General features: G+C 37.1%; 1 protein-coding gene across 2 annotated transcripts in view; it reads right to left on the bottom strand.

Annotated features, from left to right (window-relative positions):
* The window catches only part of nrp2a (neuropilin 2a), a 70,221-nt gene that overhangs the window by 20,915 nt on the left and 27,089 nt on the right, over positions 1–22,217 (bottom strand). For both annotated transcript variants that reach the window (XM_077205380.1, XM_077205381.1), the window contains exons 4-10: positions 20,408–20,638; positions 18,859–19,014; positions 17,780–17,949; positions 16,125–16,280; positions 8,072–8,216; positions 6,768–7,117; positions 5,394–5,538 (exon numbers count right to left, since the gene is read on the bottom strand). In XM_077205380.1, the coding sequence (XP_077061495.1) occupies positions 5,394–5,538; positions 6,768–7,117; positions 8,072–8,216; positions 16,125–16,280; positions 17,780–17,949; positions 18,859–19,014; positions 20,408–20,638 (1,353 nt within the window). The remainder of the gene's footprint in view (positions 1–5,393; positions 5,539–6,767; positions 7,118–8,071; positions 8,217–16,124; positions 16,281–17,779; positions 17,950–18,858; positions 19,015–20,407; positions 20,639–22,217) is intronic.

Here is a 22,217-nt window from a genome sequence, read left to right as displayed (position 1 = left end):
TCACCATTAAAACACACACACACACACACACACACACACACACACACACACACACACACACACACACACACACACACACACACACACACACACACACACACACACACACCCACACACACACACACACGCACGCACGCACGCACGCACACACACACAAGCACACACACACACACACACACAATGTTCAATGTCAGTTGTGATTATTCTTTCTTGCAGTAAAATAAGCTTTTTAGGGGGTATCAATATTTTAGTAGACTTGAAACCCGCCTTGGAAACAAATAAACTGCATTAAACGAAAATGTTTTAGACTTAAACAGAAGAACAGAAGTCCATCTAGTATATGAACTGAGCGGTCACTCACACAGTAGTATCTGCAAAGGAAGCGAATCGGTGCATACATTAATATTTTGAATTCATAAAAGGTGAGCCACAGCTGGTGATATTTGTCACTGTAATGCCATGGCCTTTTCTGAAGCAATTAGCCAGCTAATACCACTTCCTCTGCCCTATCGCTAACTGCCTCCCTCTCTATGCCATCCTCTTTCCCTCCATCATTCTTTCATATGCCTCCACACCTGCAGTCTGCATCCATTTGTTTTTCTTTGTCTTCTGATTCAATTAGTACAGGGGTGATGAATAAATACCATCACCTGCGCGGGACTGTGCTCTCGCACGCGTACACACGATGTGCTCCGCGCCGCAAAGATGTTCTGTCAGGGTTTAAAGGTCGCTGTGTGTCACGGTGTAATGATCTTGACCTTTCAGAGATGTGACAGTTGTGTCAGCACAACATACAAGACAAATACATGGAACGTCGTCACACAAAGAGCTTTACTTCTACCATCACACTACAAGGCTGTTCTAAAAGCTAGGAAGCATAATTATATATCCTTCTAAAATCTTCAACAGCTTTGCATGTGGCTTTCAGAGCAATCTAACAATGCTCTGGGATGGGCTCACTAAAGAGTTTGAACCAAGACTGTGTGTGAGTCAATAAAAAAATAATACAGAAGCACGTCAATACAAATATTTTATGATTTTGCATACAGAGTAAGACGTGCATGGCAGTGTTATTTTAGTATTTTTTATATAATATTATGGTATTTATAAACATTTAAAATTAGTTTTTATTTTTATATTTTCAGTTTTCATTTTAATTTTAATTTGAGTTTATGTTTTGTCATTGAATTTTGTATATTTCTATTTAGCTTACATTTAAAAAAAAAATTATTTTAAGCTTTTTAAGTTGAAGCTTTTTATCCAATAAATAATAAAAAAATATATAATAAAATATAAATATTAGGTGAAAAACTTAAACTTAAAAATCTAACCTTTAAAAGACTTTTCAGTTTTATTTAAATCACCAAAAACTAATTTCAACAGTTTGCACTCTAGTTAACAATAACAACACTGGTGTATGAATTATTTTCTTTTAGCAGAATTTAATTTTTTGTCCTTTAATGCCATATTAGTTAAATGTGTAAACTATTCTAAATTTAGTAGCCTTTTTTTAACAAAACATGCTAATTTTTGTGGTCTACAAATCACCCCTTTCAAATGACCCCTTACAAATTCATTAATTCATTCATTCATTTATTCATTCATTCATTCTCTTTCTGCTTATACTAAACAGTGTGGTAGACTTTTCCCTAAACCTGACTTAGGTTACACCGAGTGTCCTTGGCACCTGAACCTATCGAACACTATCACTTGGTAGTAAGGTCTCTAGTGTTTCGCTAAAAAATATTATACCCAGTTGAGTTGCCTCTAAACGCGCAGGTTGACAACAATCTAACCCCGCCTAAGAGTCTCACAAAGAGTCGAACGACATCTCATCCACTATCGAACACTATCACTTGTTGGTAAGGTCTAGTGCTCTTAACTCGATCCACACTATCCATTGGTGGTAAGGTCTAGTGCTTTACTAAATAACTTGCTTCCTTATCTAACTTGCTTCCTGCGCAGGAATAATCGACAAACAGACTTCAGCAAATGTCCTTTAAATGCTTTAAACACGGCCGTGAGAGTACTCGAGCATTTCCTCAAGCCTCTCTCCCAAGAAGGAGCTTTAAGCTAGGCCAGAGGATCTCAGACAAATTCCATTGAGAATCCCACCAGTTAACACGGATACAACAGTTTTTATAGAATAGGGAGGTATGGCAAAATGACATGAATTTGATTGTTTCTTCAAATGCAAACCTTTCTGTTACTAAAGCAAACTTTGTTTTAATGATTGCTTCATTGTTAATCACAAGGTATAACTGGGTTGCCTAGTTTCATTTCCCATATATGTTATTTTTACACTCAACAGGGATATGGCAACATAGGTCAACAACATTCAAAAACACAGAACAGAACGTTTTAGTACATGGTGTTTCAAAGTGTTAGTATGTTAGATAAGGTTAGATGTAGAAACATGGTTAGTTTAATATTCAGTTTAAAATGTCCACCACAACAGTTTACAGACTTTCCCTTTAACCCTAGAAAACACAACACAAAGCAATGTGTAAATAAAAATATGGTTAAAACACTTGTGAAAATCAATCAATATAGAAAATGTCTTCGTACTAACACTATATGTCGGGCCATATTTTCATGGACTTTTCTTAGGGTGAAGGTTAGTGCTGTTTCAAAATGGCTATATGTTATCTATCTCTTTAAACCGTACGTGCAACTGTACACCTCACCGCAGGCTGCAGTTGCCTTAATGTGATTAAGACTAGCGGGAAGATCATTGCCTTCAGTGTGTGTGTGTGTGTGTGTGTGTGTGTGTGTGTGTGTGTGTGTGTGTGTGTGTGTGTGTGTGTGTGTGTGTGTGTGTGTGTGTGTGTGTGTGTGTGTGTGTGTGTGTGTGTGTGTGTGTGTCTGAGTGTGTTGGAAGTAAGGCAAAGAAATGAAAGCATATTATTGATAGCTGTAATCTGTCTTCCATCCATTCCGTTCTGCTCCCCCTTTCTCAGCTCATATCCCATAATTCTCTTCTCTCTCTCCCTCTACTCTTGTCCTGTCATTTCTGCTTTCATCAAATTCTCACCCATCCTTAAGGAAAGCTGTCAAATCGTTCTTCAAAGAACCTGATTCAGCAAAAACAATTATAAATCAATAATGAAAAAAAGATATATAAATAAATAAATAAAATACCCTCAATAATGCATAAAGCTTGTCTGCATATTCCAGCCTGCTAACCAGAGTTTGGCATGGCTGTAAAGAGCAGTAGTGCATGCTGGGAAAATAAAACAGCTGCCTTTAGGGTCCTATAATTCACCTGAGAGAGACTCATGCAGTGTACTATATTATAGCATATGTATTTGATTGTTTCATGATGATCACAGCACATAAAACCTGAGGTATCTGAGTATGCTCAGATATGTATGATGACAGACACATGGCTGAGATAAAATACAAAAAGATTGATTAATTATTTAAACCCAAGAAATAAGTTCTAATTCTATTTTATGAAGAACAAAGCAACCTAAGAACACTGTAGGATTACTTCTGTGAGATGTTGTTTATTCTCAAGTACATACTAAATAACAGTGTGGGCAGGTAGCCTATATGTTTGCATACACTACAACAGCTGTTCTGTGGGATAAACATGTTTAACATATGAGTGAATATGTGAATGAGTGGGAGAGAGAGAGTACATGGGAAAGAGAGTAACATGGTCTCTGATGAGAAACAGAAAGAGGAGGAGAACTGAGGAGAGCAGGACCAGAAGAAAAACATTTACACAGGCAAGATCAATTGGTGGGAACAGAGAGATAGACTGATTAGAAAACAAAGTTATAAAACAAAAGAGTGGAAACTAGAGAGAATGGTTGTGATTCTTAAAGGGACAGTTCACCCAAAAATGACATTTATGTACTCATTTTTTCACCTTCATACAGCCTTCACTGAACATTAGTACCGCCACAGTACATTTATGTAATTGTGAGAGTTTCTACATTTGCAATTCTGATCAATCAATCTAGACTGAAGTTCTCTAGAATCTTGAGAATTTGGTTTTCACACCTAATAGTAGAGCATACTGTACATTTGCATACACGCACACGCACACGCACACACACACACACACACACACACACACACACACACACACACACACACACACACACACACACACACACACACACACACACACACTCAATCAGATGTCTCTCCAGCAGCTCTATGATAAATTATACAACATAGAGGATAATTGGCACAGGGGTAGCTGTCTGATTATAGCAGAGCTGCGTGAGTGTGTTTGACTGTGTCTTTCATGCTTATAATATTGTAGACATGGGAACTGTGTATTCGTGCAGGTTGATGCTCTAGCAAGTCTGGTCAGATAAACACATACAATCCCTAATAAATGATTATAATAACATAAATACGCAGTTGAGGTTAAACCACTGGAGTCACATGGATTAATTTTATGATGTCTTTACTACCTTTCTGTGGCTTGAAAGCTCTCAGATTTAATGGAAAAGATCTTCATTTGTGTTCAGAAGATGAACGAAAGTCTAAAGTAATTAAAGACAGGATTTTAATTTACTAAATTAAATCTTTAAATGAGTTAGAATGTCCCACACAAACTACCATTGAAAAGTTTGAGGTCAGAAAGATTGTGTGTTTTTTTTAAAACAAATTCATAGTTTTATTCTTCAAGGATGCATTAAATTGATCAAAAGTAAAAACATTTATAATGTTACAAAGGATTTCAAATAAATGCTGTTCTTTTGAAATATCTACTCATCAAAATCAGCACAACTGTTTTCAACATTGATAATAACAATCATAAATGTTTCTTGAGCATCAAATCATCATATTAGAATGATTTTTGAAGGATTATGTGACACTGAAGACTGGAGTAATGATGCTGAAAATTCAGCTTTGAGTCAAAGGATTAAATGAAATTTTAAAATATATTACAATAGAAAACAACTATTATAAACTGTAATAATATTTTGCAATATTACAGTTTTTACTGTATTAAAGTTTTACTGTATTAAAATGTACCGATCCCTAACTTTTGAACGGTAGTGTATGCAGCACACAAACAACAGAAACGTCACACTAAAGCTTCTGCCTTACAAAATTCATCCAGCCACCAATTTTTAATGGTTGTTTTCTCCCATCCACTTCTCTTAGAGAGAATCATAGTTTCTCTTCACATCAGCCTATCCTTTGTTTTTGTTTTGTTTTTACTTCTCCCCACCATAAATGAAAAGAAAAAAAATAATGTTCAGACTGCAAAAACTTTCAGCTGACAGTGCGTTTCTGGGAAGCAGCTCAGTGTCAATTGTAGAGACTGAGAATAAATTTCACCCTACAACTGGCACTGCCCAATCAACAACAAGCAATTTAGCTTATGATTCACAACAGTGGTGTATCTGAGGGCTGTGACCTACCTGGCAGGTTGCAGCCCAGGACTTCTATTCTCATACCGATCCCTGCCGGAGACCAGCGCTCTGGATAGATGCGGATGAACTGTGCAGGCAGCTCCTCAAAACGTCTCAGCTCTGGGGTGTCATAGTGTGTGTTTCCCTCAAAAAGCTACGGGAGGAAAAAAGAGATTACTCACACACACACTTACTGAATTTAGACATCTAAACAGATCTCACAGGAGAAAGTTAGTAAAATAATTTGGATAGTGTGTTTAGTTGGAAACATTTTGGTTGATTCCCTACTGGAAAATCCCAGAAAATGGTTGCAAGGTTTTTAGCTGGTCAAGCTGGTCTAGTTGACTGATAGACGTGACTACCAGCAAGTGGACTTGGTTTTTGGTCTTGTAGACCATCTTAATCAAGACCGTAAGGACTGGTAAACCAACTTGGACCAGCAACAAACCAGCAGTTGAATATGTCAAGCAGAATGAAGATGTTTAGAGTGAGGAGGTCATTTTAGAAAATAGGGCTGGGGTGGTATGGATTTTTTCTAACCGCGGTTGAAAAGCAAGATTTTCCCGCGGTATGGCAGTAAACCGCTTTAAATAGCCAGCCCCCAACCCAGGGGATACAACATAGCCAAAATACTAGGGACTTTAGCCTTTAAATATCTTTGCTGCATTGGATCAGTGTTCTTTCTAGAACAGCCAAGAACTTTCTAGCCTCGCGACAGCAGCGCCTCGCATTGCTCATAGACCTTAAAACATTCAGCGCCGCGGATACGGTTTCGAAAATTGATCAAAAAACGTTGGTGCGGGTGGATGGCGGACAGATGATGAGTTTTGTGATGCGGTTGCGGATGAAATAATAATAGCCTATCCGCGCATCTCTAATACGAATGGAATGTTATTATGCGTCATGGAACATTGCGCTCCTCAACTCGCGAAAGGTAGGATTTGCTCCATCTTTTGATGATAGGTTTTGTTTAGAAAACCTTGAATCCATGTAAGCCACAATATCATTAGACATAATCCATGTCATTAGAATCAATGAATCCATGTCATTAGAAACAACGTGCAGGCCAAGGTTGTTTTTTTTGGGGGGGTTTTTTGCGGTGATGACGGTGACGAGCTCAGACCCGCGGTTGGAGTCACGTGACCGCGGTATTGCGGTAATGCGGTAACCGTCCCAGCCATATTAGAAAAGCAACAAGCCACTTACATTACTGTTCAAAAGTTTGGGGTCAGTAAGTGAAACATTATTGCAATTTAAAAGATAATTGTTTTTAATACATTTTAAAATGTAATTTATTCCTGTGATGCAATGCTGAATGTTCAACATCATTACTCCAGTAATGATATTTTGCATATGTTTATATTATATAGACAAATGAATTACCTTTGACATGCTAGTCTTGCTATCCATTACAAAGTTCCAGTCTTTCCCATTCAGGCTGTGTGCTAGGCGAAACTTCCGTACGAAAGCCCGGTTCTCAGAGCTGGTTCCTCCCTCACCGCTACGCGCTCCTTGGGTTATCACTCCTCGCACCGTCTTGGGCATCCCGAGGTCCACCTGGAGCCATTCTTCTCCAGCTATAGGCTGCGGAGGGCCAGGAAACCATCCGGATCTACTGGCCACCAGACGTGCCGCTCCAGGGACCCAGTGAAAGCCCCTCACTGAGGACGCTGCGATCTGGGAGTCAGGGAGGAGACCGGACAGCATTCCCTGGAGCTCTGAACATGGAGCATCTGAAACAAAAGAGAATGAGATGTACACAGCCTTTTAATGTTGAAATGGGGATTTGTACCGTAAACTTTTATCCAAAGTGTCTTACAACGCGTTTATTACAGTTTAACGGGAAATTTGAGGTTAAAGAATAGTTATCCTTATTAATTAAGCCTATTGTATCATATTTGATACACAAATTGACTCTAACTGATCAAAACTTTGCTGAAAAACCTGTAGGACACAATCTACTTCATACCTCATGTCATCTGATTGAGAGTTTATACTTTTTTAGCAAGCAAAAGGCCTTTAAGAATAATTCTAAAAATGTCCACATTCAGGTCGTTTGGCTGAGAAATCTTTACTATTTTTTTAAGCAAATATAAGAATGACTTTTATATTATTCTAAATATTTCAAGATGAAGGAACATATTCCTTTTAAGGAATGTTTATTTGTGCATGTCTAAATCATCATTGTATTTGAACTTAATTATTTGTTGCATTGTATTATAAAAACTTTACAGCTGATTTTTATATTCATTGTATGCACGTAGTCTGCTATCCTGGTATAAAGATCTTTACATTACAAGCTATCAAAAAATTCATCAGATAGTTTTGTCCATTTAAACATCAGCAACTGCACCAAATTGCATATTGTTGCTCAAATTGGACGTCTGAATAAAACCTGAGATGATTTTCCTTCAAGTATAAGCTCCATATTCTCACTATATCATACTATAAGCCATAAAAGCCTGATATATCAAATATCATACTCAACAAAAAAAACTAAACATATGCAAACTTTTTTTAATATTTTGTCTAAAGCTTCAATAAACTGTTCCAGTAAAAAAAGAAGAAGAGGTGTTTTTATTATGTTATGTGCTTTACAGGGTGTTTTATTTTTACACTAACAGACGAAAGACCTCATTGCATTGTATGGTAAAATGATAAGAAACAATGTGAGAATAAACAGTCACCTGTAATCTGGCAACCATAAAGTTCAAAGCGTAAAGCAATGCCATTATTCCACATCTGTGGTCGAATACGAACGAATCGGGCCAGAACGGGCTGAGGAATACGATTCAAAACCACCTCAGATGGATCAGTGTTGGCATGGAAAATCTGCAAAAGAAAGAAAACGCATATTATATTTCATGCAAAGCATCACCAAGTCTATTCATTGAAATCACAAATGTGGACTTTTTCCACACTAGAAAGAGTTCTTCCCAAAAGGAAACATGTCCTTTTATGATATTCCCATCTCAGATTTTTGTTTTTCTGCATGATAAATGGCCAGGAGGAATGAAACGTTATTCCTCAAGTTTTTATTCATCTGACGGACATCTTAGTTTGATATGCACATTAAGAATGTAATGTTTTGCTTTTTTTTTCAAAGACAGCCCTATAAACACATTACAAATTAAAGGTGGGGACATTATAAACTGCTGCGATAAAACATAACTAACTCCTTCTCTCGTTCACATACCTCAGAACCACAAGAGATCCAACAATTTCTCTGTAAAGCCTGATAAAGACTATTAGAATGAATACCAGTGAAAAACCACTGTAGATAAGAGATGTACTTCCCACGTAGAGTTGAATGGTTGACTGATAACTGAAATCTAAACACAATTTTAGATTTAGAAAACACAAGACGTGCAGTGAGTGAGCTTGAGGTTACATAACGACAAATCTATCAAAGCTGGAGAATAAGAATTAAGGCTGCATAGAGGCGCTTTAAAGTAGGATCCAATGTTTCTAAAGTAGCACATCAAAAACTTCACAAAGAATTATACAACAGTTCCAATAAACAAGTTCTTATTGAAGAGTAACTTTTAACATTTTAGACACAGTATTGACAGTTACTGTGTCTCCTTTTGTCCAGCCACAAACAAAACTAGCTCTAAACAAAGCCATGGCAGAATCAGCTATTGCACATCTTTGAGCACAACACACAGCAGCAGCATGTCTGAATGAATCAATGATTCAGATCATTCAGTGACTCATGAAGACTGTTGCTGAATTCGGTTTCGCATACTACTCTAATTATTTCTGCCATAGAAATACATGGTAAATGTAGTATGATAAGTATACTAGCATGCGGTTCCGAATTCAGTGTATCCCTTTTTTTGTAATGAATCAGTGTTTTGAAATAATCCTACGCGCGAATGATTCAATGTTTTAATGACTCACTCATAAAGATGGTCGCTTTGAATAAATCTAATGAGTGAATGATTCAAAGACCCACTCATATGGACAGGCACTTAATTCAGTCCTGAATGAAGCAGTGTTTTTGAATGAATGACTCGTGAGTGACTTACGAATGACAGTGACTGCATTCGAAATTGCATAATCCCGTACTATATAGTAGGCGAAAATCAGTATGTGACAAAAAACAGTACTAAGTACCCACTCAAGAGAGTTTTGCGATTTCCGACACAGCCATCGACTTAACAGTTGACTGGATTCATAAGACCAGTTATGCGTTTTCTGTTCATGAGTGAATCACTGATTTGAACAAATCGGTTAAGTCGGTTGTCCCAGTTCACATACCTATACTACGCCCTAACAGTATGTCCAGTTTTTTTGAAGAAAAAGTACATACTTTTGAGTCTGTAGCAAAATAGTAGGCAAGCTTTGGGACATACTACTTTGTCATAATTACATCTTTAACGGACTGTTTGGCTTCTGTCTATCACCTTGTCACATTTAAAATCCTGTATGTGTGTGTGCGCGCGCGCATGTGTGTGTGAGAAAAATAAAATAAAATATACAGAGGAGACTGAAACTTATGATTGTTAAAACGGTTGAAAACACATGAGCCCCCCAGTCCCCCCACACACAAACACACATCCGTGTTCTTCCATCCATGTGAGAGGTTTACTGATGGATGTGTCTTAGCCAACCGAAAACATTCCTCACCTGAGATGAAATGTGACGTAGGCCAAGATGGGCTGTAAGGGCTTTCAAAAGCGAACACACACACACACACACACACACACAGAAACACACACACACAAGTATCCTGGCTCACTTACAAAGCTGTGACTATGACCGACACCAGTGAGGCAGTGAAACGGGTTGATTAAGTCAAGTGGCACTAGGAAAAGTAGTGGATTAGATGAAGACAAACAAAGAGTCCATTGAGCTTGTTTTCACCACAGTTAAATTTCCCCATATTCCTTTTTCCTCAAGGCCTAAACCTCATTCATCCCCATTGTTCGCCTCATCCTCTCCATCCAGTGGCCACAAGTCACGTCCCATCGAGAGTTACGGGCTCTGGGCAGAGTAATCCATATGGAAGAATCCCTTTTCTGTGCTCAACGCTCAAGGCTACAAATGCTTTATCAACTCTGTGCGAGTGTGTGTGTGTGTGTGTGTGTGTGTGTGTGTGTGTGTGTGTGTGTGTGTGTGTGTGTGTGTGTGTGTGTGTGTGTGTGTGTGTGTGTGTGTGTGTGTGTGTGTGTGCGTGCGTGCGTGCGTGCGTGCGTGCGTGCGTGTGTGTGTGTGTGTGTGTGTGTGCGTGTGTGTGTGTGTGTGTGTGTGTGTGTGTGTGTGTGTGTAATCCCAGTAGGGGAATTCGGCACACTCACAAAGGACCACACTGATAATGCTTCAATGATGCAGTGGCGGAAGGATGGAGTGGTGGGGGAAGGTTTTCTCAAACCCTTTTTTAAAATGCTGATCTCTAGTGTGTTGTGGCTGCTGAAGCCAGACAGACAAGACAGCCGGACTAGACGGATGACCCCTTTCCAGATGCTGGAATAAGACGCGCTCAGCCATTCAACTCTGTGGCAAAACATTGTGGCAGCTCTGCAGAGTTCATGGATAACGATGGAAGAGAAGACAGAGGTTAAACGAAAGAGACTGGAGGAGGAGCGCAGGGTCTGAGAGATGATAACATAGACCAATCAACAAGATGGAAAAATCATGGGGAAGAAAATATCATAGATACCAGGACAACTGGAATTGTATGATAAAGTAGGACCGGCCCATAGTCATATTTACTAAATGGCATATTTAATTTGACCAGAATTAACATGAGGTAGAGTGGGACAGAAGTGAATTTTTTTTTACTTTTAAACAATTTTCACTTAGAAAAATGGCAAATAAATTTCACAAATAAGTACAAAGAAACAGCAAGGAGCACATTGAATTAAACGTGAATTTTTGAAGTAGAAAGACTGAAACACTGTAGCATTTTCTTGTTAAAAGTACTCCAATAATCTTTTACAGCTATGAAAAATACATTTCAAATGTATTTGTAAATCATTCATAAAACTGTTTGTGCAAATTATTTGTAAAACCATTGTTACAATCGTCCGTGAATGTACATAACACATTTGCATGAAAAAAAAAACAATTACAAATTTTGCACTATATGTGTAATTTTGTAAATTATTCAAATTTGTTACATTTGTAATAATGTATGAACAAAAAAGTATAATAAATTTATAAGAAAAAACATTCTTACATAACTCATCTGCAATTCATTTCTGTGTAACCATTTTTGCATTAATTTATATATCACATTTCTGTGCAAATTATTCGTAAAACCATTTGCATGTACATGTTTGCGTTTCATGAATATAGCGCCTATTGTTTTGTACCTGGGTATCATTTTGTTGTAAAAACAATGTAATGATGTAGTTGAACATATTTTCACTGAAAAAATGGGTTGTGAACATTAAATGTAACCTAGATTCCTAAGCTCAAGAAAGTCCAACATGAACAGACTGTAATTCTGTTTTCCACTTTTTTCTTGTTTTGTTCACATCAAATGGCATCTACTAAGATCTATTAGACACAAAAAAGTCTTTAGAAAATATGTACATCAAACACAAGACAAACGGAAAAGAAATATGCTACAGTTTAAGAGCAGTCAAGGGGGGGTCAGAGGTCGAATTGCATATTGTTAATGCATTCAGGTTTTCTTCACCTGCTAAGATCAAAGATTCCATCAGTGGTTCAGCGACAATCTTTGACCCCTGTCAATAAGCCAAGTTACACAGTTCAAAGGTTAATTAAGATCATAAAGAGATCCGAGCAACACGTTATGTCTGACCAAGTCAGCTTGAATAATGACCGTTTCCTGTACGAATCAATCGAAGACTATTTTTCTTTGTTGATAATGGGAGATCTTTCCTATAGGACTGGCCTTTAGAATAACAAGAAGATGGATGGCTTTCTTGCTAGAGGAATTCATTGTGTGTTTGCTATAAGAAAAGGTTGTGCAATTCAATACAATACACAAAATAACCAGTAAATGATTAGTACTAAAGCTTAAAGATGCGTTTCAAATTAAAATGGCACTGCATAACCAAATTTCAAATAACCTATAGAGCTATAAGCCGTTTAAGCTTTAAGCCATTTAAAGTCGTAAACAAGACCAAAATCTGCCTGACAACAGGAGTGTTGGTGGCGGGGCGTCCCACGGCAGGATGGTTCCAGTTAAAGTAGAACGCTAGCTAGGGTAACTAAATAATTAAACCTGCCATGTTGTGGGTCTACAAGTGATAGATCATGAAATTATAAAGACCCTTTCCACTGTCCCTCCGATGCTGGGAGGTGAACCCCTGTGTGAGCCCGTCTCCACCGCTGGGTCGGTCAGAGCAGACGTCCCATGCAGACTGTTAGGGGACAAAAGGTCTCGAGGTGTTTAAGTATTGATGAAAGTCGTGAAAGAGCACGTCTAGCCAAAGACATGAGGGGAGAAACGAAGTTGATTAAAGAGTAAATGTACTGGTGCCAAACATTTTATCATTTACATTACAACACTTATGAACATTGACATAAAAAAGAAGAAAAATAACGAATACCTTGTTTATTAATATTCATATTAATTAAATGATTCATTTTTTTGTTGAACGCCTTTGACCTAAATTATTTACGTCGAGTACCTGAAGATGTAATAAAATTTTTAAACAAGTAAAAAGCTAAATCAAAATTAAACGTCTTCCTTTCAATAAAAATGATTAATAATATATTTAAATGTCAAATAAACCCAATATTACATTTTTAAAAAGTATTTTACGAGTCCCTTAACGATAATTGAATTAATAAAAATAAAAATATTTATTTTTAATAAATAAATATAATTAAGCATTTAATGTAAAATTAATTTTAAATAATTATAATAAATAACAAATAAAATATAGTCTAAAAAGAGTTGTCAAGTAAACAAATAAATATATTCTCTGAATATAAACACTTATTAGGTGTACCGCAGTAATTCATGATAAGACAAAAACAGATTCATGACGTACTCACTTACTATATACATTTTGTAAAGTCTTAACATAAAAAAAGTTACAGACTGCAGCTTTAACTTGATGAACTAGCCACAAATAATAAAGTTGGACAACCAGTTAAACCAGCACCAAACCAGCACTAAGCACCAAAATCACTAAAATGCAAATTTGCTAAGAAGAGAGGGAGAGAATGAAATGCTCTCACTACTGAACAATATACCTGCTCCCCTCCAGTTAGCTTTCGCTCAATAGGGGAAAGAAATGACAAGACTCCCCCCTTAATCCAAATTTCTTCTCATCTTTTCGTTTTTCATTTTCCTGCATCGTTGTGTCTCTCCTTCCATCCTTTTACACTCTTCCAGTCGTCACTTCTCTCACAGACGGTGAACGCAGAGGCTAAATGCCTTTATATGCCATATTCATCATGTACAAAGTGAGTGTGTGACAGATTTATTACTTGCTGTTCACGAGGGATTTATAGGAATTTCAATAATAAACAGGATATGCTGCGATTTTTCGTGCTTGTGGAACTTTTTTGCCATTTATTGAGTGATTCAATGCAAAAATGCTGGGTGGTACAGTATATTGAATATTCATAAAGTATGTGCAACGACTTTACTGTATCAATCAAATTAAGCAAAAAAGTGAATATTGTGAGATTTTAAGGCACTTTTATCCTAAGAATAAGGTTACAATCATTCCTTGTGTCATGACTGGCAAGTACAAGATTGTTTTAGAAGCATTTCTGATTCAAATGTCAGTAGCATGAATCGATTCAAACTAAGTGAATCAGTTAAAAATTCCTATGGATCTTACATAAAAAAACTAATTTGACAACCATTTGCATCAGCAACATATTTTTTCTTTTTTTCTTTCAGAACAGTTGGGTTTATCAAAATGCTTTTCATAACTTTTTGTCCGCATGGTTGGAAGATGATCTGAGCCAATTTTGTTGAAAATCTAAAGTTAAAAAGAGTAGGTTTTTCAGAAAATTCCCAATGGTCCATTCAAATCGTCTTGAGCCAAGGAATCAGAAGGAAAAAAGTGCAATTTTTGGAGAGTTGGTGGCGCTGGAAGAATTTAGTTACAGATTCAAAATTTGTTGCGTTTAACATTTAGACTGACCACTATCTGTGTGCCAAATTTCAGCATTTTTCAGCAAGCAGTTATATGGGCGGCCATTGACAAGAGTGGAAGGAGGAGGAAGAACAAGAACACTAACGGATACAATAAGTGCCTTCGCAACTTCTTTGCTCGGCCCCTAAATATAACTTCCAGCCTTTTGCCAATATACAAATAGATTTTTTTATTTAAATAATTCCATTATAAACTGAATATTGTCAAAAGGCTGAAAATATCAAGATACAATTTACCAACCCTCATCACTATATAAATAATTTAGTAACCAGTTTACAAACTAGTTTAACAATTTGCATCCCACCCAATATCATAAAAGTGATTTGAGACCAGGATTGTGTTCGGATCTTTAATCCCAGGCATGTCCGCATGTCAGTACTACTTTCACGTGCGACTCATTCCCAAACAGGAGACTAATCTTTTAATCAAAAGCAGATCCACTAAAAAGACGACCAAAAGGTTAATCCTAGCACTTTTATTACACGGCGCCCCTTGGCGTAACGTAGAGTTAAAATGCATAAGCATCTTTCCAAGGCTCTGATTAAACTGTGGCCAACGCGGTTACAGTGGGATTAGTTGTCACGAAATGAGAAAGACGAACTTTCAAGCGGTGGACAGCGTCAACACAAACAGAGATTAGGATGTGGTTGGGCAGGCGGAGTAAATTAAGTGACGGCGCTTGATTGATGCTTTAATTACTAGCTGAGCTAATGCAAGCCAAACAAAAGCATTTCTGTCGAGTTTGCTCAGTTGTGTCCTCATCATAATTTGACTTTGCCGCAATAATCTTCACAACCCAAATGCTCTATATCCGTCTTAAATGTTTTTTTGATGGAGTTACTGAGGGTTGTCCAAAGCTCTGTGATTGAATTTGGGAAATTCCTGCCTTCTTCCAAAGCAAAAATCGTATTAGTCCTAATAGGATCAGTTTAGAAATGAAAAATTATTTGAAACAGTCTTACTGGTCTTCAAATGGGACAAAATCAAGAGAGGAAACCCTGAATTCCGATAATGTATGAACACGTATCAGCGTATCCCAAGCTGGTCCAGGTGTGACCGGTCACGCAGGTGTGTTTACGGCAGGTAGCTCACAGGCATTAGGAACGGCCAGAGAGATAAGGGTGCATAGAGAGCCTCATTGTTCTCCGCCACCAGATAAGCATCTCTCAACTTGTTCCCATGTCACTTTCTCTGTTCAGACCAACAAAGTTCACCTGGCTGGAACTAGAGTTACTTCTTCCTGCAGATGCTCAACTGACTCCTAGAGCAGCTTATGTTAATTCTTTTCAAGAACAGAATATTTAACCACTGATTCCATTTATCCATTTAAGTACACATTTTTAGTGAAAACAAAAGTCTAATGATAGATTTGGGAAGGGATAGTGACTAAAATATTTTAGTATAATGTGAGGTTAAACATAGTTCTTTGTGGATTGTTGTGTTTGTGTTTATGTGACCTGGCGGGATTCACCTGAATTATAGCCTGCTAACTATCAGTGGTACACTTTGTATGCTTATTAATTGCCTTTTTTCTCTATCACATATTTTAGAAATCATCATTTATTACGATATTGTAGTTATGGTCTTTTGCCACTTGTAAACACATAGAGAATACTGTACAAATGTATTGCATGGTCCTTGCCTTATGGTTTTTTCCATGCCGATAGATCATCCAGTCCTCTCCATTAGTGCTGACTTCCAGTTTGAAGGTGGTGACGTAGTAGGACTTAAGAGTCTCCTTGGAGATGGCTCCTTGGGTAGCGATCCCGGTCAGAACCTTGAGGAACTGAAGATCCACCTGGGAAAGGAAGGTGATTGATGAAAGTGGGAAATGAGAAGAGATAACAGCGCCCGACTGATCGGACCAAATTTAGTTTCTTTCGACGGCCGATCAATGAGGATTTCTGATGTGAGTAATGAACAGTTCCTTTGCAGTATATAAATCATGAACGTAGTGGAAGGATGTGGATAACAAGTTTATTCGCCCTAGTGACACCATATATGTGGCTGGAAAAAACAAGGGTGCTATTTTAAATAAACCATACTTACACTTTACAATTCAGCATGAACCCCATCTATAGACACACTAAATAGGCTCCTAGAATCAAAGAAATTACTTTTGCATGGCAAAATAAAAATGCCATGCAAATATTTTTTAAAATGGTGAAATCTAATAATTGCATTTATTTATGCAAATAAACAATTATAAAATATAAATCATTTATTAGTTAGTTTTTTAAATATTAAATTCAGTTTGTTAGCCTACATAGATGTACAGTAGGCTGGCTAACAAAAACCTTGACATTTTAATGCTAATTCATGATTTTGCCTAAGCATTTATCGTACATTGCATATGTCCAATCATTCTTGATATAACTGCATATCATACTATTTTATATCAAATTTGCAATAAAAGTAGAATTCAACAAAATGATGCATTACTGGTCTAATTAAAAGTCCTTGACCTTTACACATGCCGGCAATGCCGTCTTTACTCATCTGTCACATGTAAGAAGGAAAGGCTCCCAGACCCTCATGCTATCAGGATCCTGGATGCGGGTGAGGGGTGTAAGGAGGGACGGTACAAACTCTGAAATCAATAGCGCTGGAGAAGGTTGCTAACTACGGATTTCTCTGGACTGTCTCCATCCATCATCGAGCAGTTAGCATCACAGCAACCTTCCATGCATCGTCGGTCTGCACCAACACAGCAAACGCAGCGCTCAAGCTAAGGGGCGTATGCTGACGGGCAAGATGGAGTGCACTATAGAGGGTGTAGAAGGTTCTGGGAATGTAGTGGTGTGTGTGTGTGTGTGTGTGTGTGTGTGTGTGTGTGTGTGTGTGTGTGTGTGTGTGTGTGTGTGTGTGTGTGTGCGTGCGTGCGTGCGTGCGTGCGTGCGTGCGTGCGTGCGTGCGTGCGTGCGTGTGTGCGTGCGTGCGTGCGTGCGTGCGTGTGTGTGTGAGATTGAGAATCCCAGTGGATTAAAGGGAAGGATGGGGTAAACGGCATATTTAATGTGACGCTAACTAAAATGAGGCTGTGAGGGTCAGCATAGAGTGCAGTTGCATATACAAATGGTTTCTGAACAATTATACTGATTTCTTTTAATGAATAAGACCAATTGAACAAATAGTACTTCCATCACCACATCGTTTTTTAAAATGAAATATATCATATAATAAAAATTAAATGTTGCAGGTATGTCAAATGCACCAATAAGCACCAAAAATAAAGGTTTCAAAAGGGGGTTTTCATACCATATTAATTTTTAATAGTGTAATGTGCGATTGGCTCACCTGTATGTATTCCTTGTTGCTGTCCTCAGCAGGCGTCCAGGCGTTGTCCTCGTTGTTCAGACGGGCCTGACGGGGCTGCCAGCGACCATCGTAAAACGTGGTGGAGGCCGAAATCTGATCATCAGAGATCTTACTAGACTCCATTCCAAATGCATTGCTACAGTGAAATGCTGAATGAGAAAGAGAGATATTAAGACAAACTAAAACATTTACTTTTTTACTTTATTTTGTTTCTTTATCTTTATTTTTTCTTATTATTAAAATGAATTTACTAATGACTTTTAAAAAAAATATTTTATTTATATATTTAAAGACAACTTGAAGTCATAATAGAACATATTCACTTTCTTAATAAATAAACCTATTTATACTCTGTAAATTTCTCTCAGAAATGTCACATTATGGGAGTTTAAATGTGCTGTGAATGCCATTTCATGTCATTTCTATGGAAGCTTGTTTTGACTTGTGACTTTTTTTTCTCAGAAACGACTTTTTTCTCGCAATTCAGACTTCAAACTCGCTCTATCGGACAATTCTGAGAAAAAAATTTGAATTCATTTTTAAAAGACTTTTTTGTTGCCACTGTGACTTTGTATTTCGCAATTCTGACTATAACTCGTAATTGCGAGTTTATATCTGACAATTCTGTGGGGGAAAAAGTCAGAATTGTGAGTTATAAAATTAGAATTCCAATAAATATACTCTAAATTGTGAGGAAAAAAGTCAGAATTGACTTTTTCTTGCAATTGCAAGTTTATATCTCAGAATTCTGACTTTTTTTGCAAGAGAATTACAATTGAATTACAATTGATAGTGATAAACTCCAAATAGATATCAACTTAATTCTGAGGGGAAAAAAGGCAGAACTGTGAGATATAAACTTTCAATTGCAAGAAAGAAAATCACAAATGTGAAATAAAATTGCAATTATTACTTCTTTAAATTTTTTATTCCGTGGCAGAAACAATAGTTTTATATGCATCAGCGTTTACTTATAGCTGCTGGAAAAGGCAACTGACATGATCATAAACTTTACCTTTAAAAACTAAACAAAACCAAGAAACACAAATTATACTTACTGTCACTAACTTCCTTGTGAGTCATGTTATAGCGGGCAGAGAAACCATCTTTGGCCACAGCCATGTCAGTGTGGAAGGAAAGCGACAGAAGACCTGTAGAAGACTGGATCTCTGGAGGGATTTTTGTCCCACAGTATCGTCCAATCAGGGGTCCCACTGAACACAAGCAAATGGTGGAAAGGGGAAAATGAGCTGATCCCAGATCAGTTAGTGAGGCTAGAACCGTTTCTCAGTGTGAAGTGGATCTGCTGAGGCTTCGCGTGCCTCAAATTCCCCCAGCTCCATGGATTACCAGCTTTCCTCATGGTATTCCTCTGATTTCTCTCCTACTTATCCCTGATTTACTGTCCCTCTCCCTTCCTCCTGTGATCCCTGGATGTCAGCACAACAAGAGCTGAGTTTGATCCCAGATTGATAGCGTGTGAGATGGGACTGCGCAAGTAGTTGAGATGTTCACAATAGCATGAATGCTATCTTCTAAACACTCTTTGTGCGACGTGATATACAAGATATGAGAAGAAGGTAAAAGGAAAATCTTTAAGACATCATACAATACCATTCAAAAGTTGGGAGTTGAAGATGTTTTTGAAAGTCTCTTATGCTCACCAAGACTGAATTGATCAAAAATATGGTAAAAAACGTAATATTGCGAAACTTCGATTCAAAATAATAATTTTCTATTTGAATAAAGTAATTTATTCCTGTGATGGAAAAGCTGGATTTTCAGCATCTTACTCCAGTCTTCAGTGTCACATGATCCTTCAGAAATCAATCGAATATGATGATTTGATGCTCAAGAAACACTTCTGATTATTATTATCAATGTTGAAAACAGTTGTGCTGCTTTTGATGAGTAAATATTTCAAAAGAACATAATTTATTTGAAATCCTTTGTAACATTATAAATGTTTTTACTTTTGATCAATTTAATGCATCCTTGAAGAATAAAACTACGAATTTGTTAAAAAAAAAAAATCTTTCTGACCTCAAACTTTTGAATGGTAGTTTATGTGTGGGACATTCTAACTCATTTAAAGATTTAGTTCACCCAAAAATTAATATTAGCCTATGCTGATTTGGCAGATATCTATAACGATAACGATAAAGATACAGTTCTAAAAATCGTTCTCAATGTTAAAGAATAGCAGAATAGCATTCACCTCACAGCTATAATGACAACAGCACAGAGAAACGATATCATTGGAATCACTTTCAGAACGATTTTATCCAGCAGATGAATGATAAAAACATTGACAGCCAATCAGAATCAATCCTGCTGTAACGAGTTTGAGCATTTAAAGTGCTAGACAATCACACGCTTATAATAAACAAAACGATACCATCCGCTTATGTGGACACTAATAGAGTTATCTTTATAGTTATCGTTCTTGGTGTGAACGGGCCTTTACTGTCACTTTTGACAAATTTAATGCATCCTTTCTGAATAAAAGTACTCATGTCAAAAAAATTACAGACCCCGGATGGATGGATGGATGGATGGATGGATGGATGGATGGATGGATGGATGGATGGATGGATGGATACTAACCTTGTGGTAGACCGTCCCAAACATCCAGCCAGTCGTACTTGCAATCTCCTTCCCCCATCAGCAAAGGATCGTTTTCCAGGTCAAAGGTCTGGAAGGTGAGTGTGACCTCCGTCTGAGGAGGAGCGATGATGATGAAGGAGCACTCCAAATTATGAGGGTACTTGTCAGGAAAACCGGGAGACTCAATCACTCCAGTTGAAGCACTGAAATTACGGAAACAGTGCTCGGCTCCTGCAGTGCAAACGGACAACACAAAACAGAAACGTGGATTCAGAGAACTCTGACAGACAGTAATTCACTAGTGCTGCATACTGCGCACATTATGGCAGCACAATTTGTTTAGGAAAACACTTTTTTTAACAGAAAATGTCAAAAGTATTCACTGTAAAAAGTATACACATGTATATATATATATATATAATTAACATAATATATAATTACAATATCATATTTCTGAGCGTTAAAATGACTATATTTTACACCTCACTTAATCAACTTAGCACAATATGTAAACATTTATCTTTAGCTCAGAATCAATGAATAATCTTACATTTTAAATTCAGTTTGCTAAACGAAACCATTTGTCAAAGTAAGCAGTTCCTCAACCACTCGTAAATCTCCAGGGATATTCTGGTGGATGTTTCTTCTCTTGTTCAGCGGTGTGTTATTGTGCTGTATTCTGTGCATGAGTTTGCCAGACACGCGAGCGAGAGAATGTCATAAAATGAAAGCGTGGATACTGATTCCTGGCCTCAGAGAGCTCTCGCATGCCCCTCTCCCCCTCTAATTCACATTTCAAACTGCTGCTCAACCTCTCCACTCCCCTGCTCGCGATGCCACCGCGTTTGGCACGCCGTCTGAATGCAGAGCGGATATGAGGCAGAGGGGAGCGAGAGAGACAACGAGAGATTACACTAAACAAACAAGAGTAAGTGGGTGGCAGAAGATGGACGCAGTTTGTAAAGTATACAGATTATTCACGCTGCTCACCTTGAGCAAATATGTGGCCCATCATGCCTTGCTCTCAAATGTGAGACAACACTATTTAAGGTGCTAACAGTGTTACTGGATCAAAGATCATTGGAGGATGGACCAGAGCCTTAATTAGGGACCAGAATATCATAGAAACTGACACTTATGATGTTCCCTTATGTTAGGTTCAGGGGCAACATTTAACTTTCATTCAGGGGCAATGTTGGCCTCCTGGAACTGTTTTTCAGGGTCAGTTGTACTATGATGTGGGCATTTCATTTCTAAACAAGTAAAAACACAAAGTATGCTGCCTATTTATTGTATGTCAAATACTTCAATACAACACTTGATAGACCTAGAAAATAAATAAATGTATAAATGGTGAGGTATTAAAATAATATTATTATTTATATATATATATATATATATATATATATATATATATATATATATATATATATAGTATAGATGGATAGATATAATACATATTATAAATAAAAACAGATTTACAATTGAATAGAAATATATTATATTAATAAAAGATAAAATACATAATTTTGAAATATAAATACATAATAAATTATTAGAATATTAATAAATTCAATATTATATATATAATACATGTATATAATATATGTTTTTATATTATGTTATATATATACATATATATATATACATACATATACACAAATTGTAGCTCAAGGACTATTTACTTTCATTATATGCAAAAGAACAGCATGATCCTCCTGCCTAACATGTCCGTTTATAGTGTACAGAAGGAAGAGAGTCCTACAGATTTGGAATTACATGAGGATGACATCATTTTTTGAGTAAATGA

Source organism: Siphateles boraxobius, unplaced genomic scaffold (assembly GCF_051911475.1).
Source record: "Siphateles boraxobius isolate OS27281-9 unplaced genomic scaffold, OSU_SipBor_1 53, whole genome shotgun sequence".
NCBI classification, from domain to species: domain Eukaryota; kingdom Metazoa; phylum Chordata; class Actinopteri; order Cypriniformes; family Leuciscidae; genus Siphateles; species Siphateles boraxobius.
The sequence above is the reverse complement of the archived record's forward strand: the minus strand, read 5'-3'. Positions and strand labels throughout refer to the sequence as shown.